The 21,682-nt window shown below is 35.5% G+C and overlaps 4 protein-coding genes across 9 annotated transcripts in view; 3 read left to right on the top strand and 1 right to left on the bottom strand.

The window, feature by feature from the left end:
- Positions 1-239: 239 nt before the first annotated feature.
- LOC109603705 (phagocyte signaling-impaired protein) lies at positions 240-4,040 on the bottom strand. The gene is made up of 9 exons (XM_020020195.2): positions 3,816-4,040; positions 3,532-3,756; positions 2,984-3,476; positions 2,758-2,933; positions 1,793-2,392; positions 1,570-1,739; positions 1,194-1,513; positions 727-1,141; positions 240-670 (listed from the first exon to the last, which is right to left on the bottom strand). Exons 1-9 carry the CDS (start codon positions 3,886-3,888, stop codon positions 302-304), a joined length of 2,841 nt encoding a protein of 946 aa, XP_019875754.2. The 5' UTR covers positions 3,889-4,040; the 3' UTR covers positions 240-301.
- A 464-nt stretch (positions 4,041-4,504) lies between these two features.
- Positions 4,505-9,594, top strand: LOC109603703 (protein Malvolio-like). 6 transcript variants are annotated; one of them, XR_007548250.1, is made up of 11 exons: positions 4,505-4,660; positions 6,497-6,655; positions 6,705-6,894; positions 7,296-7,455; positions 7,507-8,008; positions 8,062-8,194; positions 8,249-8,501; positions 8,555-8,830; positions 8,972-8,998; positions 9,126-9,184; positions 9,241-9,594. XR_007548250.1 is itself a non-coding variant. In XM_020020194.2 (10 exons), exons 2-9 carry the CDS (start codon positions 6,497-6,499, stop codon positions 8,985-8,987), a joined length of 1,689 nt encoding a protein of 562 aa, XP_019875753.1. In that variant the 5' UTR covers positions 4,505-4,660; the 3' UTR covers positions 8,988-8,998; positions 9,267-9,594. The 6 variants fall into 6 exon arrangements, 4 of the variants coding, with proteins under 4 accessions (XP_019875753.1, XP_019875751.1, XP_019875750.1 ...); XR_002191835.2 differs by having other exon boundaries at positions 9,267-9,594; XM_020020194.2 differs by lacking the exon at positions 9,126-9,184 and having other exon boundaries at positions 9,267-9,594.
- Positions 9,595-11,274: 1,680 nt separating this feature from the next.
- LOC109603710 (protein ABHD11) lies at positions 11,275-16,057 on the top strand. The gene is made up of 4 exons (XM_020020201.2): positions 11,275-11,805; positions 11,862-12,091; positions 15,401-15,532; positions 15,595-16,057. Exons 1-4 carry the CDS (start codon positions 11,374-11,376, stop codon positions 15,950-15,952), a joined length of 1,152 nt encoding a protein of 383 aa, XP_019875760.1. The 5' UTR covers positions 11,275-11,373; the 3' UTR covers positions 15,953-16,057.
- A 2,448-nt stretch (positions 16,058-18,505) lies between these two features.
- Positions 18,506-21,682, top strand: part of LOC109605767 (uncharacterized) — a 95,282-nt gene continuing 92,105 nt past the window's right edge. Inside the window, exon 1 of the mRNA XM_049968985.1 lies at positions 18,506-18,803. The gene's annotated coding sequence lies outside the window, so the exon portion shown is untranslated. The remainder of the gene's footprint in view (positions 18,804-21,682) is intronic.

Raw genomic sequence — 21,682 nt, forward strand, 5'->3', positions numbered from 1 at the left:
AGTTTATGAGCTGTCATAGGCTAATTTAATAATAAAATATTTATATTGACCGACAATCAATATTCTAAAATTAATCTGTTATATTATTAAGTACAGCTATTTCTCACTTTATGAATAGTTAATATGCAGTATTTACCAGCTGAAGATATTTACAATATAATTATATTAATAAACTTCAATTTTTTGTTAATATTGTTAGTCAAATACAAACACAAAACGCAGGGGAATAAAACACCAAATCGTATTAAAAATCGCGTTTATTTTTCTGTAACTACAACAAAAAATAAATGACCAATCGCAATCACACAGTCAGAGTGTTCAAGTACTTGGCCTTGGACTTGAGGGCGGCCGTCACCTCCCTCACGCAGAGGCCGTGACTGTCAACGACCGTCTTGTACAGCCCTTCGGCCGATGCGACCTCCACGCCACCCAGACTCAGCCCCTCGAGCAGCTTGGTGGCGTCGCAGGTGGCGCAATTCGTCGACCACGCCTCCACGGCTTCGGCCAACTTCGTTGTGGCGTCGGCGACCAGCGAGACCGCCTCCTTCACCAGCTCCAGCGTGGAGTCGGACGCGTTGGACTTCTTCTTCGACTTCCGACCGCCTGCGGCGTTACGGGAGCGCGGCACGTCGCAACACAGGCCGCAGACTAGCGACGACACCGACACCAGCTGCAAAACATCCACACAATAAACTCAATTAGGAATGAATGATGGGTTAATTTTACCTCTGTACAGTTGACTATCGTCTCCATGGTCCGCCTCCTTTGTGGCAAGTAACTGTCCTTGGCAGCGTCCTCGCTGCCCCAACAGCTGTTCAGCGAGCACAGCCCGCATTTCAGCTGCTCCACCGCCTTCTTCCCCCGTTCCACGTCGTCCCCGGCTATTGCCACCAACAGCTCCAACAGGGCGCCGGCTGTACCAACGCTTGGTACTAGGAGGGCGGCGTCGAGGCGCGACGGCGGCCACCAGCGCACCGGTATTGTGCTTACGTCGTTGGGCGCCTCCTTGTGCAGGTTATTCCAAGTACGCAGGGCAGAGTCCAAGTCGTTCAAGGCGGTGGGACGGGTACTCTCGTCGGCCTTCCCCAAATCGAAGGCCTTGCGCAGACAGGTCAACATGCCAGTGCGCAGTTTCAAGAACCTAAACGTTGACACATTTAATAATATAATAAACTATTTGGAAAGTGACGTACGTTTTCGTGGACTTGGTAAACGCCTCCTTCTCCTGCCTTTCATCCAGTCGTCCAGCCACCCGCTCCGGGTCCCACGACGCGTACACAGCGGCGTCGTAGTTATTACGCAACGAGTCCTCCGGTGAACCGTCACGTAACGTCGTCTCACCCAAGTCTAGAGGACGTCCTGCGGTCGGACCCTCGACTAAATCCAAATAGGCCCTGTCGGCTTCCACGAGGGCGCAGTGCAGGCTCAGGCGCAGCCGCTCCCGGAAGTCCATGAATTCGTCGAGCTTGAGGAACGAGCCGAACTTGTACGAGAAGGTCAGGTGGTCAGAACTCTGCATAAAACCATGATGTACAGCAAAATTAGTTTATAAATGTTTAAGTATATTACGTCTTTGTAGTTGGAGGTGAAGAAGGAGATTGTCGTGTCGTATAAGGGGCCGCAGGCCGAGAAGAGACCCGTGGTCGGTAGTCTGGCACAGTGGGCGTAGCCCAACGAATCCAACTGGAGGTGCTTAACTTCCAGACTGCTGTACATTTCTTGAGCACTAATAACGTTTCCTACAAAAATAATAATAATCTACAAAGTAAATATAAATTATTGCAAGTAGTACCGATGTTGTGGTTGATTTTAAGGGCCAACAACTTGGCGTGGAAATTACTGGGAGAGTTTTTGAGCAACGAACTGAGCAACACAAGCGCCACCAGCAAATAATCGGAGTTTTGCTGCAATTCCGCCAAATCACTCAGCACATGCGCAGCCAACAGGGCATAACCATCAGCCGGACCCATGTCGGTGACTAAAAGTCCAGTACCGAAGTTCTGGTGACCGTGATTGTAGTGCAAACTCAGAGCCGTGACCAAGGCGTTCTGATGCTCAGCCGTCAGGTTGCGATGGCTGCCGCACAGCCTGGACAGTTGCAGGGCACCTATGTGCCTCTGCATTTGGTCCACGGACAAAGGTATGCAGAAAGAGCTGTTGATTCCCACGTCCTTGATGAGTCTGGTGGCCAGATCCAGCTTTTTTTCGTCGTCCAACAGACGCAGATACAGTCGTAGGTCGGAGACGCAGCAAGGTTTGTAGCCGAACTTGCGGAAATACTCGATGAACAGCTCCGTGACGTCGCCCAGCATGTCGCCGGCGTCTAGGCCTTTGTCCCGCAGCTTCGAGCACAGCTCGAAACGTGCCAGGTACGGACCTCGTAAAGAAAAATCTGAAAATATCACATACTATGAAAAAACTAAATAAGATAGAAATATGTAGTTTTTATTGTTCAATTTAGAATTCTTTTTTGTCTTTTGTCTCAAAATTTCATTAAATTATTTTGACAATTGTGGAGTTTACACTAAAAAAACTAAACCCATGCTCTATTTATCCTATATAATATTATTTGTTGATTTTCGTCACATTGTGAAGAAACTGAAAAAGATAGAAATATGTAGTTTCCACTATTCAATTTGGAATTCTTTTTAGTCTTTTGACTGAAAATTTCATTAAATTATTTTGATACTTGTAGAGTTTATACCAAAAAAAGTGTACATGTAAAATTAAAGTCAAAAACATGTGAGAACAACGTACTATTTCCGGAACCAGTTTCAACGATGCGACAAATAAATTCGTGGGCTTTCTCAAACGTGTCGTCGGGTGCTTCTGTTTCACTAATTCCATTGCATTCTTTATTGACTTCTTTTGAACCATTTTCCAAATGTAACACAGATTCGATGTATTGCAACCAAATGTCCCAGCGATCCACACTGCAATATAGTATTACAGAAATTGTTGAATAAAAATGATTGAAACTTACTTCTCCAACAAGACAACCTTGCAAATAACATTGACTTCGGCCCATCTGTTTAACAGTTTCAGATACTTGATTTTCATCTGTGGTACCCCAGCGCCAGTTAATTTCTTGCCTAGCGGCCCATGGAGCACTTGAAGTACCTCATCATACTTCTCCAACGCCTCCAGTACCATAACATACAGCTGCACCTCTTGTTCCGCCTCCAATTTATTGTCTTGTATTAATTTGACCATCATACGTTCTGCCAGGCTCAAGAGCAGTTTTTTCTTGACAGGATCTGTGGATCCTTCACCCCTTGTCGCCTGCAAAATTATCGACATGACGGCCCAGCAGTAGTACGGGTTTTTGGGCCGGTGCTTGTACAGAATCATGGCCACGTTCTGGGATGCCTTAAAGTTGGCCACACGAACGTGCGACATAAATAACTGCGTCTGGATCTCTTCATTGCTTGGGTCCACTTTGGCCGCACTCTCGTACAGTTTTATTATCCTGTCCACTACAACAAACACCACCATTTAAAACAATACAGGATTTTATTGTTGAGTACGTACGCTTCTCCATCTCTCGACAACACAAAGTCATCGCCTGCAACGTCGGCTCGTCGGTGGGGTTCTCCTGCGTCAGCTCGTCCAGTATGTGAACGGCGTCGTTGTCTTTCCCCATCCTGTGCAACGTGAGCGCCTTCAGCGCCCTGGCGCACTGGAAGTTCGGCGTCTTCTTCAGCACCTTGTCGCATTCTTGCAGCGCCTTCTTGTTGTTCGAGCAGTCCAGCCATTCTGCAACACGTGAACAAGTCGTTTAGCGACGGGCGGCACGTTATTGTGCCCGAAATTACCGTATATGGCCCTCAGTCTTCGTTCGGCGACCGAATTGTCGACGGCGTGAGCATTTTTGGTCATCTTGCTCATAATATCACATGCGCCAGCACACCTACCACCGTTTTCCGTTCACAACCTAAACGTTACGAATGCAATCGCGCTGTGGGAAATAATACAGCATTTGTTATTTGAAATGTCCGAATTGTGACAGTGACATAACCTCACTAGGACCACCAGCCTAATTTGCGTGCGTCGCAAGGCTTGCGATACTCCAGTGTTGTCGGCGGTTTTTTATTCTTTGTTTGTGACTTAATTTTAATTATCCTTGTTAATTATACACCAAATTACAACGTTTGGCCTTAACTCAATAAATAAACAAATTAAAATTGTTCCAAAGTCGCATTTTATTATTTTAAAATTTTAAGTAACGCGAGCCTCGTCCTGATGCGGTTTTCGAGTCAGTTTCGCCAACGTTGCATAAATAAATTTGCGGCCACGTGCGGTTGGTAACGAAATCTGGAACACAACAATAAACAACAATTTTGAAACATTTATTCCACGTTTACAACAAAAACCTCAGACTTAACTAACAACTAAAACCTAATCGTTCCCGGTTACGTTTGAAATAAGTCGCACCCGTAATAGTGGAAGGGATTTGGCCTTGACTGATTTAAATGACAACACTCCATTGAAAAATTAAAACAGTACCAATTAGGCGATTGTTGAACGCGTTACGTTTAACAATTCGCTCGTACAGCTGTTGAAACGCGGTAAACAATGCGCGAGAACTAAAACCACAAAGGTTCGGTGCCAATTTTGTGACTTTAAACAAATCTGTGATTGATAACCTAACTTAACTGAGGTAGGGTTTATTATTATTGTTGCTTGTTGAATTGTTAACCCGCTGATGTGTTTAGAAGTTGCGTGTTACGTTTTATGAATTGATGGTACCGATGATATTGTGTCATTCGGTGCGGATTGCGAAACTGCGATTAAAATTGTTGCCATTGAAGATCTAAGTTGTTTTTCTTTGTACAGCATCTTGTTTTACCTTAAAGTTCCAACGTTGATCGATTTTAATCCTAATTTAGGATTGTTGGAACAAAAGAAATGATTGCTTGGAAAGAATTCCAAGAATTGTTCATGCTGGTTGAGCCTTTAAACATTTTAAACTTACATAATATCTATTTACTTGTTATTAATTAAATGCAACTGTATTTTTATACTTTTATTAATTAAAATAGTTTGAAATTTATGTTCATTTTATTTTTCCATTAACAGTTTTTACTTTTCTATACTGATTCATTATTTATATGATTCAGAAATGTTATCAAAAATTGTCACCTATGTCAAATATGAGTAATAAAAAGGGTTTTATTATTTTTATCTGTATCTTGTACTAAAAATATTGAATGTGTTCTTCATTTTACCCTTAAACCATTATTTGTTCTCTTTTATGACATATTGTGAAGAAATTAAAGAAGATAGGAACATGCAGTTCTCCCTATTCAATTTGGAATTCTTTTTAGTTTTTTATCTGAACATTTGATTAAATTATCTTAAAAATTGTGGAGTTTATCCAGCAAAAACTGAACTTTTTGTCTATTTAATCGACACAATTATATTAATTGACTTTCATCACATATTGTGAAGAAACTGAAATATATAGAAATATGCAGCTTTCACAATTCAGTTTGGAATTCTTTTTAGTGTGTTGTCTGCAAATTTCATTAAATTATTTTGAAAATTGTGGAATTTATACTAAAAAAACTGAAACCATCCTCTATTTAATATTATTTGTTGACTTTCATCACATATTGTGAAGAAACTGAAAAAGATAGAAACATGCAGTTTTCACTATTCCATTTGGAATTCTTTTTAGTCTTTTGTCTGAATATTTCATTAAATTATTTTGAAAATTGTGGGATTTATACTAAAAAAACTGAACACATCCTCTGTTTAACCTATATAATATTATTTATTGACCTTCGTCACATATTGTGAAAAAACTGAAAAAGATAGAAACAAACAGCTTTCACTATTCAATTCAGAATTCTTTTTAGTCTTTTGTCTGAAAATTTCATTAAATTATTTTGAAAATTGTGGAGTTTATACTAATAAAACTGAACTCATTCTTTATTTTACTCATAAAACATTAATACGAAGAAACAAAAAATGGAAATTTGGTTAAAATTTTATTTTTAATTTTTTAATGTGTATAGATAAATTAAAAAGAACTATTGACCTGTGATAATTAGCAACGAAAAGTAGACGACATTAAAATAATCATACCGGTTTTGTACCACATATTATAGTTAAGAAAATGGTTGTTCAAATTTGTTTAATCGCCGTTTACGCAATAAAGTTGTAAAGTAAATGTTTCAAATAAATTTTTATCGTTTTCTTTGTATTGTCAAGTTTGATTTAACTACTTCGATAATAGGAAAACAATTTTTCCATGGATTTCTATAAATAACTTTCTGCGGTTTCAAACCATTAAATTTATTCCAGCCGCGTCGATTTCGTAAAACATCCTCAAACAATTATTATTTTTTATCTGTACATCAATCGAGATGTACGGTAAACAAAGTCATCCAGACGCGGTATCAATGGCAGATAAGAAAAAATCTCATTGTGTTAACACAAGTGCGAGATTCCTTCGATGTTTTTGTTCTCAAGCAAGCTACCATGTTTCCAGATGTCGCAGAAAAATTACACGCTGCCCCACGAGAACGATGGCTCGACCTCCACCGCGGACCTGTCCAGGATTGGGTCGGTGCCCAGCGAGACGTCCCTCCTCACCCCCAACCAGACCTACTTCGCGGACGAGAAGGTCCAAATACCCGAAACCGACAAGGTAAAATGCCTGATTCTAAAAGAATGACTTAAATTAATGGATTTTTCAGTTGGGGTTTAGCTTTAAGAAGCTGTGGGCCTTCACCGGACCGGGTTTTCTGATGTCCATCGCCTATCTGGACCCGGGGAACATCGAGAGCGACTTACAAAGTGGTACTGTGGCCCAGTACAAACTGCTTTGGCTGTTACTGAGCGCCACTATTATGGGGCTCATGATGCAACGGTTGTCCGCCAGAATTGGTAAATTGTTAAGGCTTAGAAACAGTCGTAAATCCCAGAGAAATTTATACGTTTGGCACGTTGTAATTGTATATCAATCAAAGGGGATTTTTCTTTAAACAATGTTCTACAAATTACATTGTGTTGTCTAGAATAAACTATTAGTTATCAGATGTATAATGAATAATGTTGCGGTCAGTGCGTACAGTATTTAAAAGTTAAGGTCAAGTTTGCATGATGTGCAATCAATAAACAAGTATTTCAATTTGTTTACCAAATTAATATTTTGTTGTCATGAAAATTTCCCCTGAGTAAGTGAAGAAAAACCTCTTTCGTCAGGAATAACTGATGAAGTTTTAATGACGTATTTCCGTTGAAAAACATATTTATTGACATAATTAGTAACTTTTATCAATTTATAGGGGTGGTAACTGGTTTACATTTAGCTGAAATGTGCTATAGACAATACAGAAAACTTCCCCGCATCATAATCTGGCTGATGATAGAAATAGCAATAATTGGCTCAGACATGCAGGAAGTAATTGGAACCGCCGTGGCCCTTTACCTCCTGTCCAACAGACGGTAACATCCCCCTTCCCAATCTCACAACCCCTCTATACCATAAGTTTTCAGCATTCCCATTTGGGCTGGAGTCCTGTTCACCATCGCCGACACTTTCACGTTCCTGCTGTTGGACAAGTACGGTCTGCGCAAACTCGAGGCGTTCTTCGGCCTCCTGATCACCATAATGGGTGTCACCTTTGGATACGAGTACTTCACCTCCATGCCCAGCGCCACCAGCATCGTGGAGGGCATGTTCATACCGTGGTGCGAGGGTTGCGACTCCAGGGCGATGGTCCAAGGCATTGGGATAATAGGAGCGGTCATAATGCCTCACAATTTGTACCTGCACTCCGCCCTGGTGAAGTCCAGGGACGTGGACAGGTCCAAACCGGAGAAAATTAGGGACGCCAACTTGTATTACTTCATTGAGACATGTATAGCCTTGTTGGTCAGCTTTTTGATCAACGTCTTTGTTGTGGCTGTGTTCGCCCACGGGTTGTTCCAAAAGACCAACGCTGAGGTGCACGAGGCGTGCCTGAAGGTGCCTTCGATTAATGCCACTATTTTCCCCGTAAGTTGGTGTTCCACCTCAAAACACTTTTAATTAATACGTGTGTTACTTAGGCCAACGACAACTCGACAGTGACAGCCAACTTGTATAAGGGCGGCATATTCCTGGGTTGCACCTACGGCCTGGCCGCCCTCTACATCTGGGGCGTCGGCATTTTGGCCGCAGGACAAAGTTCCACCATGACAGGTTGATCCCACCAACCTACTCCAATAGCTGAAGACTATTTTACAATTTTTTTAGGCACATACGCTGGCCAGTTTGCGATGGAGGGCTTCCTGAACCTGCAGTGGCCTCGCTGGAGGCGTGTGCTGCTGACCAGATCAATAGCCATTATTCCCACGTTCCTGCTGGCGTTCTTCAGCAACATCGACGACCTGACCAGCATGAACGACTCGCTGAACGCCATCATGAGTCTGCAGCTGCCTTTCGCCGCCATTCCTTGCGTGGCTTTCAGCAGCAACCCCCAGATTATGGGGGAGTTCGTCAACGGACTGTACGTCCCCGTTTTGTTGTTTTCTTGTAATGTTTACGACCGGGTTGTTGCAGGGCCACGAAGATCGCCTCCTTGTTGCTCAGTTTGTTTGTGATAGGGGTGAACACTTACGTGGTCATCGATTTGTTGAACCACTCGCACATTCCGTGGTACACGGTGGCGTTGGTGGTGGCAGTTGGTGTTCTGTATCTGATATTCTGCGCCTATTTGATCATACACATGGCTGTGTCGATGGGTTCGTCCAGCTTGCTGAGATACGACTTCGTCAGCAAGTACATAATGGGACCAATCGACGCCACCCTTCAGGTTGACCCAGTCAGTTACTCGAGGTAAGTTCTAAGTTAATGTGGCGGTGGGAATTTGATGTTTGCCGGTGAGTCTTGTGACTGATATTTGTGGGTGAATGGTTGTTGATCAAACCTTGATTGAGTTAAGGTACGTGTAAATAATATTATGTCGTTCATTTTCAGCGAAGTGAACGCTTAATGGATTTAAAGGTATTGTTGCTGTTAGCTTGCACTGTTTTTTGTTTGTAGATTTTTGTTGCTTTGGTTTGTTTGTTGTTTATTTATATTTGGGTTTGATTTTGGCACTTTTACTAATAACTTTTCAATTTCTTAACAGCTTAAGCATTGAAAAAAATGCTTTAACGAAGAGTAGCTATTCCTTTTATTAAATTTGGTGTAAGTACTTATAATTCTTGCGTAGGTTGTAGAATTTACCTTCAGTTGATTTACAGGAAACTAATAACTAGTTGTGTTTTAGATCGAATCTGGACCTTTCACCAAATATACAAGTAGCAAGATTTTAGAAGATGTAGAGTAAATGGAGTGTTTGTAAATATTATGTAAGATATAGTCTAGTGTTTTATCAATCAATGTATGAGCAATAAGTACAAGTTACGTCCAATTTATAATGCCATGAAAGTGTTGTACTTTTATATTATTATTTTGAGTGGTATTTCTGGATGTAATATGTAAGAAAAATAGTATATCTGCTTTAACTTGTGATATGTACCTATTTTTATAAACAATTTAGATATTTATGCATATTGTAAATAAAAATGTTGTTTTAAATAAATATCTTATATTTATTGCCTTTTATTTATTATACTACCAAAACTTTTCTGTATCCAATTTATACAGTTATTAATTGTTTTATACACGATTTAGAAAGTTTAAACATTTTTAAACTTTCAAAACTGTTCTGTAATCAATTTATACACTCATGAGACGTTTTATATAGAATATATAGAACACTTTTAAACTTCTAAAACTCTTCTGTACTCAATTTGTACAGTTATGAGCTGTTATAAAGGATTTATAAAGTTGTGACACCGTTTAAGAGAAGTTTTTATAAGATTTGGACATTTTTACCTTTCAAAACTGTCCTGTATATAATTTAAACAGTTGTGAAGCTTTGTAGTAATCCTTCTGTATAAATTAGACAGTTTCAAAGTTCCGAAGCAGTTCTCATCCCAATTTATACAGTTATGCAACTTTTCTACGGGAATTTAGAAAGATGTGGAAGTTTTATATATATAATTAAAAGATTTTTGAACTTCGGTAACTATTCTACAACAAATTTATACATTTATGAACTGTTTTATACAGAATTTAAGAAGTTGTAAAACTGTTTAGACGATTTTTTATAAAATTTAGGTATTTAAAACTGTCCTGTATATAATTTAGACAATTGTGAGGCTTTTGAGTAAACTTCTAAAACTCTTCTGTACCTAATTTATACAGTTATGCAACTTATTTAAAGGGATTAAGGGAGTTTAGAAAGTTTTTAGGCAATCTTATATCTAATAAAGACATTTTTAAACTCCCAAAACTGTTCTGTACCCATTTATACAGTTATGAGCTGTTTTATACAGAATTTAGGAAGTTGAGACAATTTTTTATAAAACTTTGACATTTTTATCCTTCAAAACTGTCCTGTAAATAATTTAGACTGTTGTGAGGTTTTCTATTAAGTCGTCCACGTAAATTAAACAGTTTTAAACTTCCAAAACAGTTCTGTATATACTTTATACAGTTATGAAACTTTTCTACATGGATTTAGCATGTTTTGGAAGTTATTAGGCAATTTTATGTATAATTAAGACCTTTTTAAACTTCCAAAACTCTTTCGTAACCAATTTATACAGTTATGAGCTGTTTTATACAGAATTTAGAAAGTTGTGAAACTGTTTAGATAATATTTTATAAGACTTTAACATTTGTACTCTTCAAAACTGCCCTGTATATAATTTGGACAGTTGTGAATCTTTTGAGTGAGTTTTCTTATAAATTAGACAGTCTCAAACTCCCGAGACTTTTCTGAACCCAATTTATACAGTTATAAAATGTTTTATACAGAATTTAGGAAATTGTGAAGCTCTTTTGTCAATTTTCTATAAAATTTAGACATTTTTACCCTTCAAAATTGTCTTGCATACTATTTAGACAGTTTAAAGGCTTTTTAGTGAGTAAATTAGACAATTTTAATAATCCAAAAATGTTTTGTACAGTATTTAGAAAGTTGTAAAAGTTTTTAGGACATTTTATACACAATCAATTTTGTTTTAATCTTTTTAATGTTAAAATTTTGGTGTAAAATTGCCTCTCATCAAAACGGGGCTCATTAATCTGTACAACCATCAATCCGATCACAGAACAAATCACTTAATACTGCGCCACACGCCAACAATTAATTGACGGAATTTAATCAAAACCGCAACTCGCCAACAATTCGACAGTTATACAATTACAATTAAAATTGACAACGATCATTGCAAATCAAAAATTTGACTGATAGAAACCCGTCAGACATGTGAACGCCACCCCCTAGTTTGAATAATCAGCATCGCATCGCAAAATTCCCAGTCATGTTGTTCAAAAAATTCTCACTGCCAATCGGCCTGGTGCACCGTCGCGGCTACTACACCGTCAAAAAGGACGACACGGTGATGGAGACGTCGAGCGGCCACGCCGTCAACATGGCCTACGCGTCCTACGAGACCACGAGTGAGGACAGCGGCCGTGCCACTCCCCTGCTGATCTTCCACGGCCTGTTCGGCTCCAAGAGCAACTGGAACTCCTTCTCCAAGGTCTACCACAACACGTCGGTGCCGCCGCAACGGAAGATATTCGCGGTGGACGCCCGCAACCACGCCGACTCGCCGTTCACCGAGAGCCACAACTACGACGACATGGTTTTGGATCTGAAGAAGTTCCTCGACACCTCTAACATCACGAAGATCAACCTGCTGGGCCACTGCATGGGCGGAAGGGCTTGCATGTTGTTCTCGCTGAAATACGTATGATTAATTTAATGGTTCCCGTTCCGTTCGAACTCCCATTTTTCCGTTTGCAGCCGGAGTTGGTGGAGAAGTTGATCGTGTCGGACATTTCACCGATCACGACGAGCGTGAACTTCAAGAGCATTGCGATGTTGTTTTCGGTGATGAGGCTGCTGAAGCTGCCCCAAAACATGCCCTTGTCGATGGCGAAGAACGAAGTGCAAAGGCACCTGTTGGCGGTCGTCCCCAACAAAATTCTGAGGGGGTTAATCGTCAACAATTTAGTACAAAAGTCCGATGGAAGGTATCAATTTAAACAATTTAAGGTGGTCTCTACACAAGTTATGAAATATTTTAGACAAATTTTTATACAATTTGAACATCTTGAAACTTCCTGAAGTTTTCAGGATAGATTTAGACATCTTCAAACTTGCTGAAGTGTTCAGGATAGAATTTAGACAGTTGTGAAATGTTTTGGACAATTTTGTATACAATTTACACAGTTCTAGACCTCCTAAGCTGGTCTCTATACAATTTAGACAGTTGTGAAACCTTTTAGGCAAATTTTTATACAATTTAGATATCTTTAAACTTCCTGAAGTGTTCAGGATAGAATTTAGACAGTTGTGAAATGTTTTAGATAATTTTGTATACAATTTACACAGTTCTAAACCTCCTAAGCTGGTCTCTATACAAATTAGACAGTTGTGAAACTTTTTAGGCAAATTTTTATACAATTTGGACATCTTAAAACTTCCTGAAATATTCAGGATAGAATTTAGAGAGTTGTGAAGTGTTTTGGATAATTTTGTATACAATTTACACAGTTCTAATCCTCCTAAGCTGGTCTCAATACAATTCAGATAGTTGTGAAACCTTTTAGGCAATTTTTTATACAATTAGGAATTCTCCCAACTTCCTGAAATGTTAGGAATAGAATTTAGACAGTTGTGAAATGTTTTGGATAATTTTGTATACAATTTACATGGTTCTAAATATCCTAAGCTGGTTTCTATACAATGTGGACAGTTGAGAAACCTTTTAGGCAAATTTTTATACAATTTAGACATCTTCAAACTTCCTGAAGTGTTCAGGATAGAATTTAGACAGTTGTGAAATGTTTTGGATAATTTTATATACAATTTACACAGTTCTAAATCTCTTAAGCTGGTCTCTACACAATTTAGACAGTTGTGAAACCTTTTAGACAAATTTTAATACAATTTGGACATCTTCAAACTTCCTGAAGTGTTCAGGATAGAATTTAGACAGCTGTGAAATGTTTTGGGTAATTTTATATCGAATTTACACAGTTCTAAACCTCCTAAGTTGGTCTCTATACAATTTAGACTGTTGTGAAACATTTTAGACAAACTTACATATATTTTATACGTTTCTGAACATCCCAGAATGTTTAGTGGGCTGATCCACATCATTTCAGCACAGAAATCGGACGGAAAGGCATCGATATTCTTTTATTAACATTCAACGGCCGACGCCGAATGCGTTCTTCACGTATCAACGCCGCCAATAAATCGGGGCCAATTCAGCGGATTCCGTCCGTTTTTCCTGTCGCTGAAAATATGAGCTGACAGCCGGACTCACCGGAGTGCTCTCGCCGCTTTTACGGCACGATGATTTAGCGCACTCGCCTCACAACATCTGTTAAAACGGCCGTGAAACATAAAATATATACCCCGGACTGGATCTGTTTACTTATCGGACGATTTATTATTGTCCTGCGGTTTATTGTCACTTTCACGGTTGGCGGAAAGTGAAAATGAACTGATAAATTGGTATTTACTGGGACTGTCGATTGTATTAAACTACACTGGGACACTTTTTTTTCTTTATTGTACGCTTGTACTCCATTAGAGGGACGGGAACAATTCACTGAACAATTCATACAGTTCTAAACTTCCTGAATTCTTTAAACGCTGCTTGCGAAACTTTTTAAGAAGTTTTCTATATATTTTAAAACTGCGGAACAGCTTTAATCTTAGAACTTATATTGTAATTAAATTATCTAACAATTTTCACAGTTTTAAGACTCTTAACTAGTCTATGTACAATTTAAGAGTTGTGAAACTTTTTGGTTCATATTCTGTACATTTTAGTAATTTTTATACTTATTAAAGTGTTGTGCATTATATTTAGACATTTGTGGAATAGTTTGGACATTTTTAAACTTTCTAAGGAGTTCTTCATATATTTTAGACATATTCCTGACAACTTTTTATACAGTTTAGACAATTTTAGACTTTCTAAAGTGTTTTGTATAGAATTTAGACATTTTTGAAATATTTTGGATAATTTTTTATACAGTTTGTGCATTTCTAATATTTCTAAAGTGTTCTGTATAGAATTTATATATTTGTGAAGGATTTTGGATAATTTTTTATACATTTTGGAAATTTTAAAACTTTCTAAAAGGTTTTTTATATATTTTTAGTCAGTTGGAAAAAATATTTCGGGCTGTTTTTTATACAGTTTATATAATTTTAGACTTTCTAAAGTGTTTTGTATAGAAATTCGACATTTTTGAAATATTTTGGATAATTTTCTATACAGTTTGTGTATTTCTAATCTTTCTAAAGTGTTCTATATAGAATTTATATATTTGTGAAGGATTTTGGATAATTTTTTATACATTTTGGACAATTTAAAACTTTCTAAAAGGTTTTTTATATATTTTTAGACCGTTGGAAAAAATATTTGGGGCTGTTTTTTATACAGTTTATATAATTCTAGACTTTCTAAAGTGTTTTGTATAGAAATTCGACATTTTTGAAATATTTTGGATAATTTTCTATACAATTTGTGCAATTTTAATCTTTCTAAGGTGTTCTGTATAGAATTTATACATTTGTGAAGGATTTTGGACAATTTTTTATACATATTGGATATTTTAAAACTTTCTAAAGGGTTCATTATATATTTTAGACATTTGGAAAATATTCCGGGCTGTTTTTTATACAGTTTAGACAATTTTAGATTATCTAAAGTGTTTTGTATAGAATTTAGACATTTTTGAAATATTTTGGATAATTTTCTATACAGTTTGTGCATTTCTAATCTTTCTAAAGTGTTCTGTATAGAATTTATATATTTGTGAAGGATTTTGAACAATTTTTTATACATTTTGAACATTTTAAAACTTTCGAAAGGGTTTTTTATATGTTTTAGACATTTAGAAAAAATATTCCGGGCTGTTTTTTATACAGTTCAGACAATTTTAGACTTTCTGAAGAGTTTTATATAGAATTTAGATATTTTTGAAATATTTTGGATATTTTTCTACACAGTTTGTGCATTTCTAATCTTTCTAAAGTGTTCTGTATAGAATTTATATATTTATGAAGGATTTTGGACAATTTTTTATACACTTTGAATATTTTAAAACTTTCTAAAGAGTTCTTTATATATTTTAGTTATTTGTAAGATTTTTATACAGTTTAGATAATTTTAAACATTTTAGAGTTTTCTGAATACATTTAAAAATTTTTGAAACGTTTGGGACAATTTTTTATACAATAATTTAGACACTTTGCCTATTCATTAGCAGAAGTTTAAAAGAAAATTAACACAACAAAATGATTAATGTATCTTCCAGCTACAAATGGGGACTGAACTTGAACTCCCTGCTCAACAATTACGAGAGCATCGCCAGTTTCCCTGACGTGCACAACGTCAGCTTCGACGGACCGGTCATGTTTCTGGCCGGTGCCAATTCTGACTTCGTACAGTACGTCACCGAACTCATTTACCAAACGTGGGGTAACTCCGTCACGTCCGTTTTAATTGCAGAAGGAGCGACCTGCCCCGCATCAGAAAAATGTTCCCCAACGCCCAACTGAAGTATCTCGAGAACGCCGGCCACTGGCCGCACAAAGAGAAGCCGAACGAGTTCCTCAAGCTGACCGTCAACTTCCTGAACTCGCAGCCGCAAAGGGAAGACGATCCGGGCCACGCGAAGGAGCCGACGTCGAAACCGCCGGACGTCGAAAAACCGGAGGACAAGAGTCTGGTGGAAAAGTCGCCGTCTGGTGCGAAGGACGACGACGACAGTCTGTTCAAAACCGACTCGGACGTCAAGATGATCGATTTGCAGATCGATTTCTCGAAAGTGACGCGACAAAATGACGAAACAACGAAAGAAGTTTAATTAAATGTTCACGAAGTGGTACACGAATCATGGTGATTGAAGTCAAGCAACCAAAAAAATAAAAACATGTGATCAAGTAATAAACGTTTCATTACAGTCATTTTTTATTCGTGTTTTAATTAATTAAGTGGCTGAGATGAGATTTTCTTAATCGGGTAATTGGATTTTTTTTTGAGGGAGATGAATCAATCTTTACTTTGGGAGGCTGGTGAAGTCTGAAGGATACAATTTAAGACTGAGAAACAATTTATACTTTCTGAAGTGTTTTCTGTGGATTTAGGTTGTGAAATAATATCAACAATTTTTATATACAATTCAGACATTCTTAAAACTCCTAAGTAGAATTTAGACAGTCTAGACATAATTTTTAAATAGGTGTGATATTTTTAAGATAAAGTATTATACAATTTATACATTCTTAATCTACTTAAAGGGTTTAATATAAAATTTAGTATATAGTTTATACACGTTTAAGTCTCCTAAACTGGTCTATACATAATTTTACACATGTGTGAGACTTTTAAGGCATAATTTTATACAATTTGTATATTTTTAAACTTCCTAAAAGGTTTTGTATAGAATTTAGACAGTTTTGAAATGTTTGGACCAACTTTGTATATAGTTTATACATGTTTAAAACTTCTAAACTGGTTTATACATAATTTTAAATAGGTGTGAGACTTTTAAGGCACAATTTTATATAATTTGTATATTTTTAAACCTTCTAAATAGTTTAGTATAGAATTTAGACTGTTTTGAAATGTTTTGACCAACATTGTATATAGTTTATACATGTTTAAGTCCCCTAAACTGGTCTATACATAATTTTACACATGTGTGAGACTTTTAAGGCATAGCTTTATACAATTTATACATTCTTAAACTTCGTAAATGGTTTTGTATACAATTTAGATAGTTTTGAAGTGTTTTGATCAACTTTGTATACAGTTTATACATGTTTAAGTCTCCTAACCTGGTTTATACATAATTTTAGACAGATGTGAGACTTTTAAGGCATAGTCTCATACAATTTATATATTTTTAAATTTCCTAAAAGTTTTAGTATAGAATTTAGACAGTTTTGAAATGTTTTGACCAACTTTGTGTATAGATTATACATGTTTAAGTCTCCTAAATTGGTCTATACATAAATTTAGACAGGTGTGAGACTTTTAAGGCATAGTGTTATACAATTTATACATTCTTAAACTTCCTAAACGGTTTAGTATAGAATTTAGACAGTTTCGAAATGTTTTGATCAACTTTGAATATGGTTTACACATGTTTAAGCCTCCAAAATTAGTCTATACATAATTTTAGACAGGTGTGAGACTTTTAAGCCATAGTCTTATACAATTTATATATTCTTAAACTTCTTAAATGGTTTAGTATAGAATTTAGACAGTTTTGAAGTGTTTTGATCAACTTTGAATATGGTTTATACATGTTTAAGCCTCCAAAATTAGTCTATACATAATTTTAGACAGATGTGAGACTTTTAAGCCATAGTCTTATACAATTTATATATTCTTAAACTTCTTAAATGGTTTAGTATAGAATTTAGACAGTTTTGAAGTGTTTTGATCAACTTTGAATATGGTTTATACATGTTTAAGCCTCCAAAATTAGTCTATACATAATTTTAGACAGGTGTGAGACTTTTAAGCTATAGTCTTATACAATTTATATATTCTTAAACTTCTTAAATCGTTTAGTATAGAATTTAGACAGTTTTGAAGTGTTTTGATCAACTTTGAATATGGTTTATACATGTTTAAGCCTCCAAAATTAGTCTATACATAATTTTAGACAGATGTGAGACTTTTAAGGCAAAGTTTTATACAATTTACACATTCTTAAGCCTCCTAAAATCTATCTATATTCAATTTAAACATTTACAAATTATTTGGAGAATTTTTCACATTCCATTACAGTGATTTATTATTAAACTTTTAATTAATTATATGGCTGATGAGATTTCCTTAATCAGGTAATTTAGTGTATTGGATTTTTTCAGGGGAACGAATCAATCTTTGCGTTGGGAAGCTGCCGAAGGGTCAATTTAGCTGATGATAGGAATCAGCGAGACGAATTTCATCGATAAAGGTAACGTGCAACTTAATTTACCAAAAACACCTTCCAATTCATCAAAGAGAAACAAATTTAACGAAGCCATTTCTGCGGGAAGTACCGTCATTACGTGCATCAACTCGTCGAGAACGACGAAAAGTACAAAGTTGAACGATCCACGGCGAAAAACAACGAAAAAAAAAAAAAAAAAAAAAAATAAGGCATAAAAAACCCACGATCCCGGAACCAGTCAGCGACGCACATACGCGGTGCCGTCGCCGGATCGATGGCGGCGTCGGCCGGCGGGCCCGCGGCACACACACACAGATCCCGTCGCGATGCCGCTGAGTCGCCGTCCCCAGCGTCGCGGCGCCATCTGTAGACGGCGCCGCGTACCGACGCACTCGCCGTCCGCTCCCTACGCGGGACGCCAGTGAAAATCGCCGGTCGCCGCCGCCGTAGCCGCCGCCGCCGCCGCCGCGATCCGCACACCAGTCCACAGTCCAGCTAGCCGTGCTCGATTCGGCCGCCGAGCGAGCCGCCCCCACCTTGCAGTTTACGCGCTGTGCAATCTTTCCGGTGCGTCTGTAGAAAGGGATTTTTGCGACATTTTTTTCTGACTCGATTTTTGGTTGGTCTGTTTCATTTTTCTCGTTTAGTTTTTTTGGATTTTTCGGTTTGCCGGTTGTGTTGGGGGGGTTGTTTTTTTTTTTTTCTTGGGGGAGTACACATGACGTGGAGATGGTACGGTGGTGTGTCGCGTGTTTTTACCACGACGAAGGTGAGTGAGCGCCGAAAGTTTGAAAAAGTTTACTTGTCACTCAATCAATGTTTGTTTTCTCATTGTAGTTGAGTTTTATGTGACTTAAGTGAAGGTCAACTTTTTAATATTCAATTAAATTGTATCTGCAGGAAATTTATTCAAGATTTTAATGATTTAAAAATAATTTTAACCAAAAATTGTGTAACAAATCAACTTTAAAAAAGTTTTGACAATAAAATAGTTATATAATAAAAATGGCGAGACTTTTATATAATATTTTATTATTCTCATGTACTAATAATAATTCCCTTCATATTATTGTATATTTTTTATGAAATTAGATTTAAAATTGTTACTAAATTGTATTCAATCACATTTTTATAATACATATTAAAAAAATTGGTTTTATTTAAAAGAAGACTTATTTTTAATGATTTAAAGCTTCCAAATTTCGTATATATGAAAATTAAGATGGTTGACAGGACACAGAAGAAGATAAAAAAGAGAAGCGATAAATTAGATCTAAATAAACAAGCAATAACTTTCCTGTTTCGTTCTCAGGTTTAGGGAACTCACAAAAGGAAGTAAAAAAGTATTCGGATTAATAAATTATACTTTCTGTGACAGGTTTAGCTGTTAAAATCAGATAAATTATAATAAAATTTATTGGTGTTAGTAAATAAAAATGGTTTTGTCAATTAACATCATCGTTTCTTTGTACGAGAACTTGTGAGCTACTTAAAAGCTTTTAAATTCTATCTCCAGATTTTAAAAAGTTGTCTTTGGATCAGGCTCAAAGTAATTTTCGTTGAAAGACTCATTCACTGTATTATTAATTATTGACCCATTAATTATAATTTTCGTTCAAGGATTTAGTCACGTTACTGTTATAAACACAGTTTAGTCTTATTTGAACATGTTTTAGATAAGTTTTATGTGACTTAAGTGAAGGTCAACATTTTAATATTCAATTAAATTGTGTCTGCAGGAAATTTATTAGAGATTTTAATGATTTAAAAATAATTTTAATAAAAAATTATGTAACAAATCAAGCTTGAAAAAGGTTTACAATAAAATGGTTATATAATATAAAGGGCGAGCTTTTATATAATATTTCTTTATTCTCACGTACTTTATAATAATTCCCTTCATATTATTGTATATTTTTTATAAAATTAAATTTAAAATTGTTACTAAATTGTATTAAATCACATTTTTATAATACATTCTATTAAAAAATGTTCTTATTTAAAAGAAGACTTAATTTTAATGATATAAAGCTTCCAAATTTCGTATATATGAAAATTAAGATGGTTGACAGGTCTCAGAAGAAGATAAAAAAGAGAAGCGATAAATTAGATCTGAATAAACAAGCAATAACTTTCCTGTTTTGTCCTCAACTTTAGGAAATTCACAAAAGGAAGTAAAAAAGTACTTGAATTAATAAATTATACATTTGCTGACGGTTTTAACTGTGACAATTAGATAAATTATATTAAAATTTATTAGAGTTAATAAATGTAAATGTTTTTCTCAATTAACACCATTACAGTAATTTACAAAAACTTGTGAATTAGTAAAAAGCTTTTAAAATCTGTCTCTAAACTTTAAAATTATTTAAAGTGAACTAAAATTATTTTTATATCCAATTTATACACTTTTAAATTCTCTTTCAACCTAACTTAGACATTTGTGAAATATTTTAGGTAATTTTTTTAATTTAAGCATTTAAAAACTTCTTTAAGTCTTTTGTATAGAATTTAAACAATTTTGAAATAATTTAGACAAATTTGTGTATAATTTAAACATTTTAAAACTATCTAAAATATTTTGTTTAGAAATTAAGCATTTGTGGAATATTTCTATCCAGTTTAGACATTTTTAAACAGAACTTTTTGTATATAATTTAATCTTGAAATATTTTTATCTATTTTTTAAAAAATTTGAACATTTCTGAAATATTTTGAGTAATTTTCTATATAATTTAGACATTTTAAAACTTTTAAGGCTTTAGACATTTGTGAAGTATTTTAGACAATTTTCTACACATTTTAGACATTTTAAAACTTTTTTGTCACTCGTGAAATATTCTGGACAGTTTTTATATAGTTTAGGCATTTTTTTTAATATTTAGAATTTATATATTTAGACAATTTTCTATACAGTTTGGACATTTTTAAAGTTTGTAATAGTTCTTTATATATTTTAGACGTACGTGAAATATTTCTGACAATTTTTTATACAATTTAGACAATTTTAAAATTTTTACAAGATTCTGTATAGAAATTACGCATTTCTGAAATATTTATATACAGTTTGGACAAGCTGAAGTATTTTTTTATATAAATTAATCATTATTGAAATATTTTTTATACAATTTAGATATTTGTGAAATATTTTCGATAATTTTTTATACAATTTAGACAATTTTATACTCTCTAAAGTGTTTTGTACAGAATTTAGACATTTTTGGGCAATTTTTTATACAGTTTAGGCATTTTTAATCTTTCTAAAGTGTTCTGTATAGAATTTATATATTTAGACAATTTTCTATACAGTTGGGACATTTTTAAACTGTCTTAACTTTTGTGAAATATTTTGTATAGAATTTAGACATTTGTGAAATATTTTGGTTTATTTTTTATACTTTTTAGATATTTGTGATATATTTTGGGCAATATTTTATACTGTTTAAACAATTTTAAAAATTCCCGAGTAATTTAAACAGTTTTGAACTTCCCATAGTGTCCTGTATAAAATGTAGACAGTTGTGAAACTTTTTAGACACTTTACAAAACAGACTTCATTGTTATAAACTTCCTGAACTATTTCGTACACAACACAGAGTTGTGACAGTTCCCATAAAATCATCAGCGCTAATAAATGTAAATACACCA

This window comes from Aethina tumida, chromosome 6 (assembly GCF_024364675.1).
Source record: "Aethina tumida isolate Nest 87 chromosome 6, icAetTumi1.1, whole genome shotgun sequence".
NCBI classification, from domain to species: Eukaryota; Metazoa; Arthropoda; class Insecta; order Coleoptera; family Nitidulidae; genus Aethina; species Aethina tumida.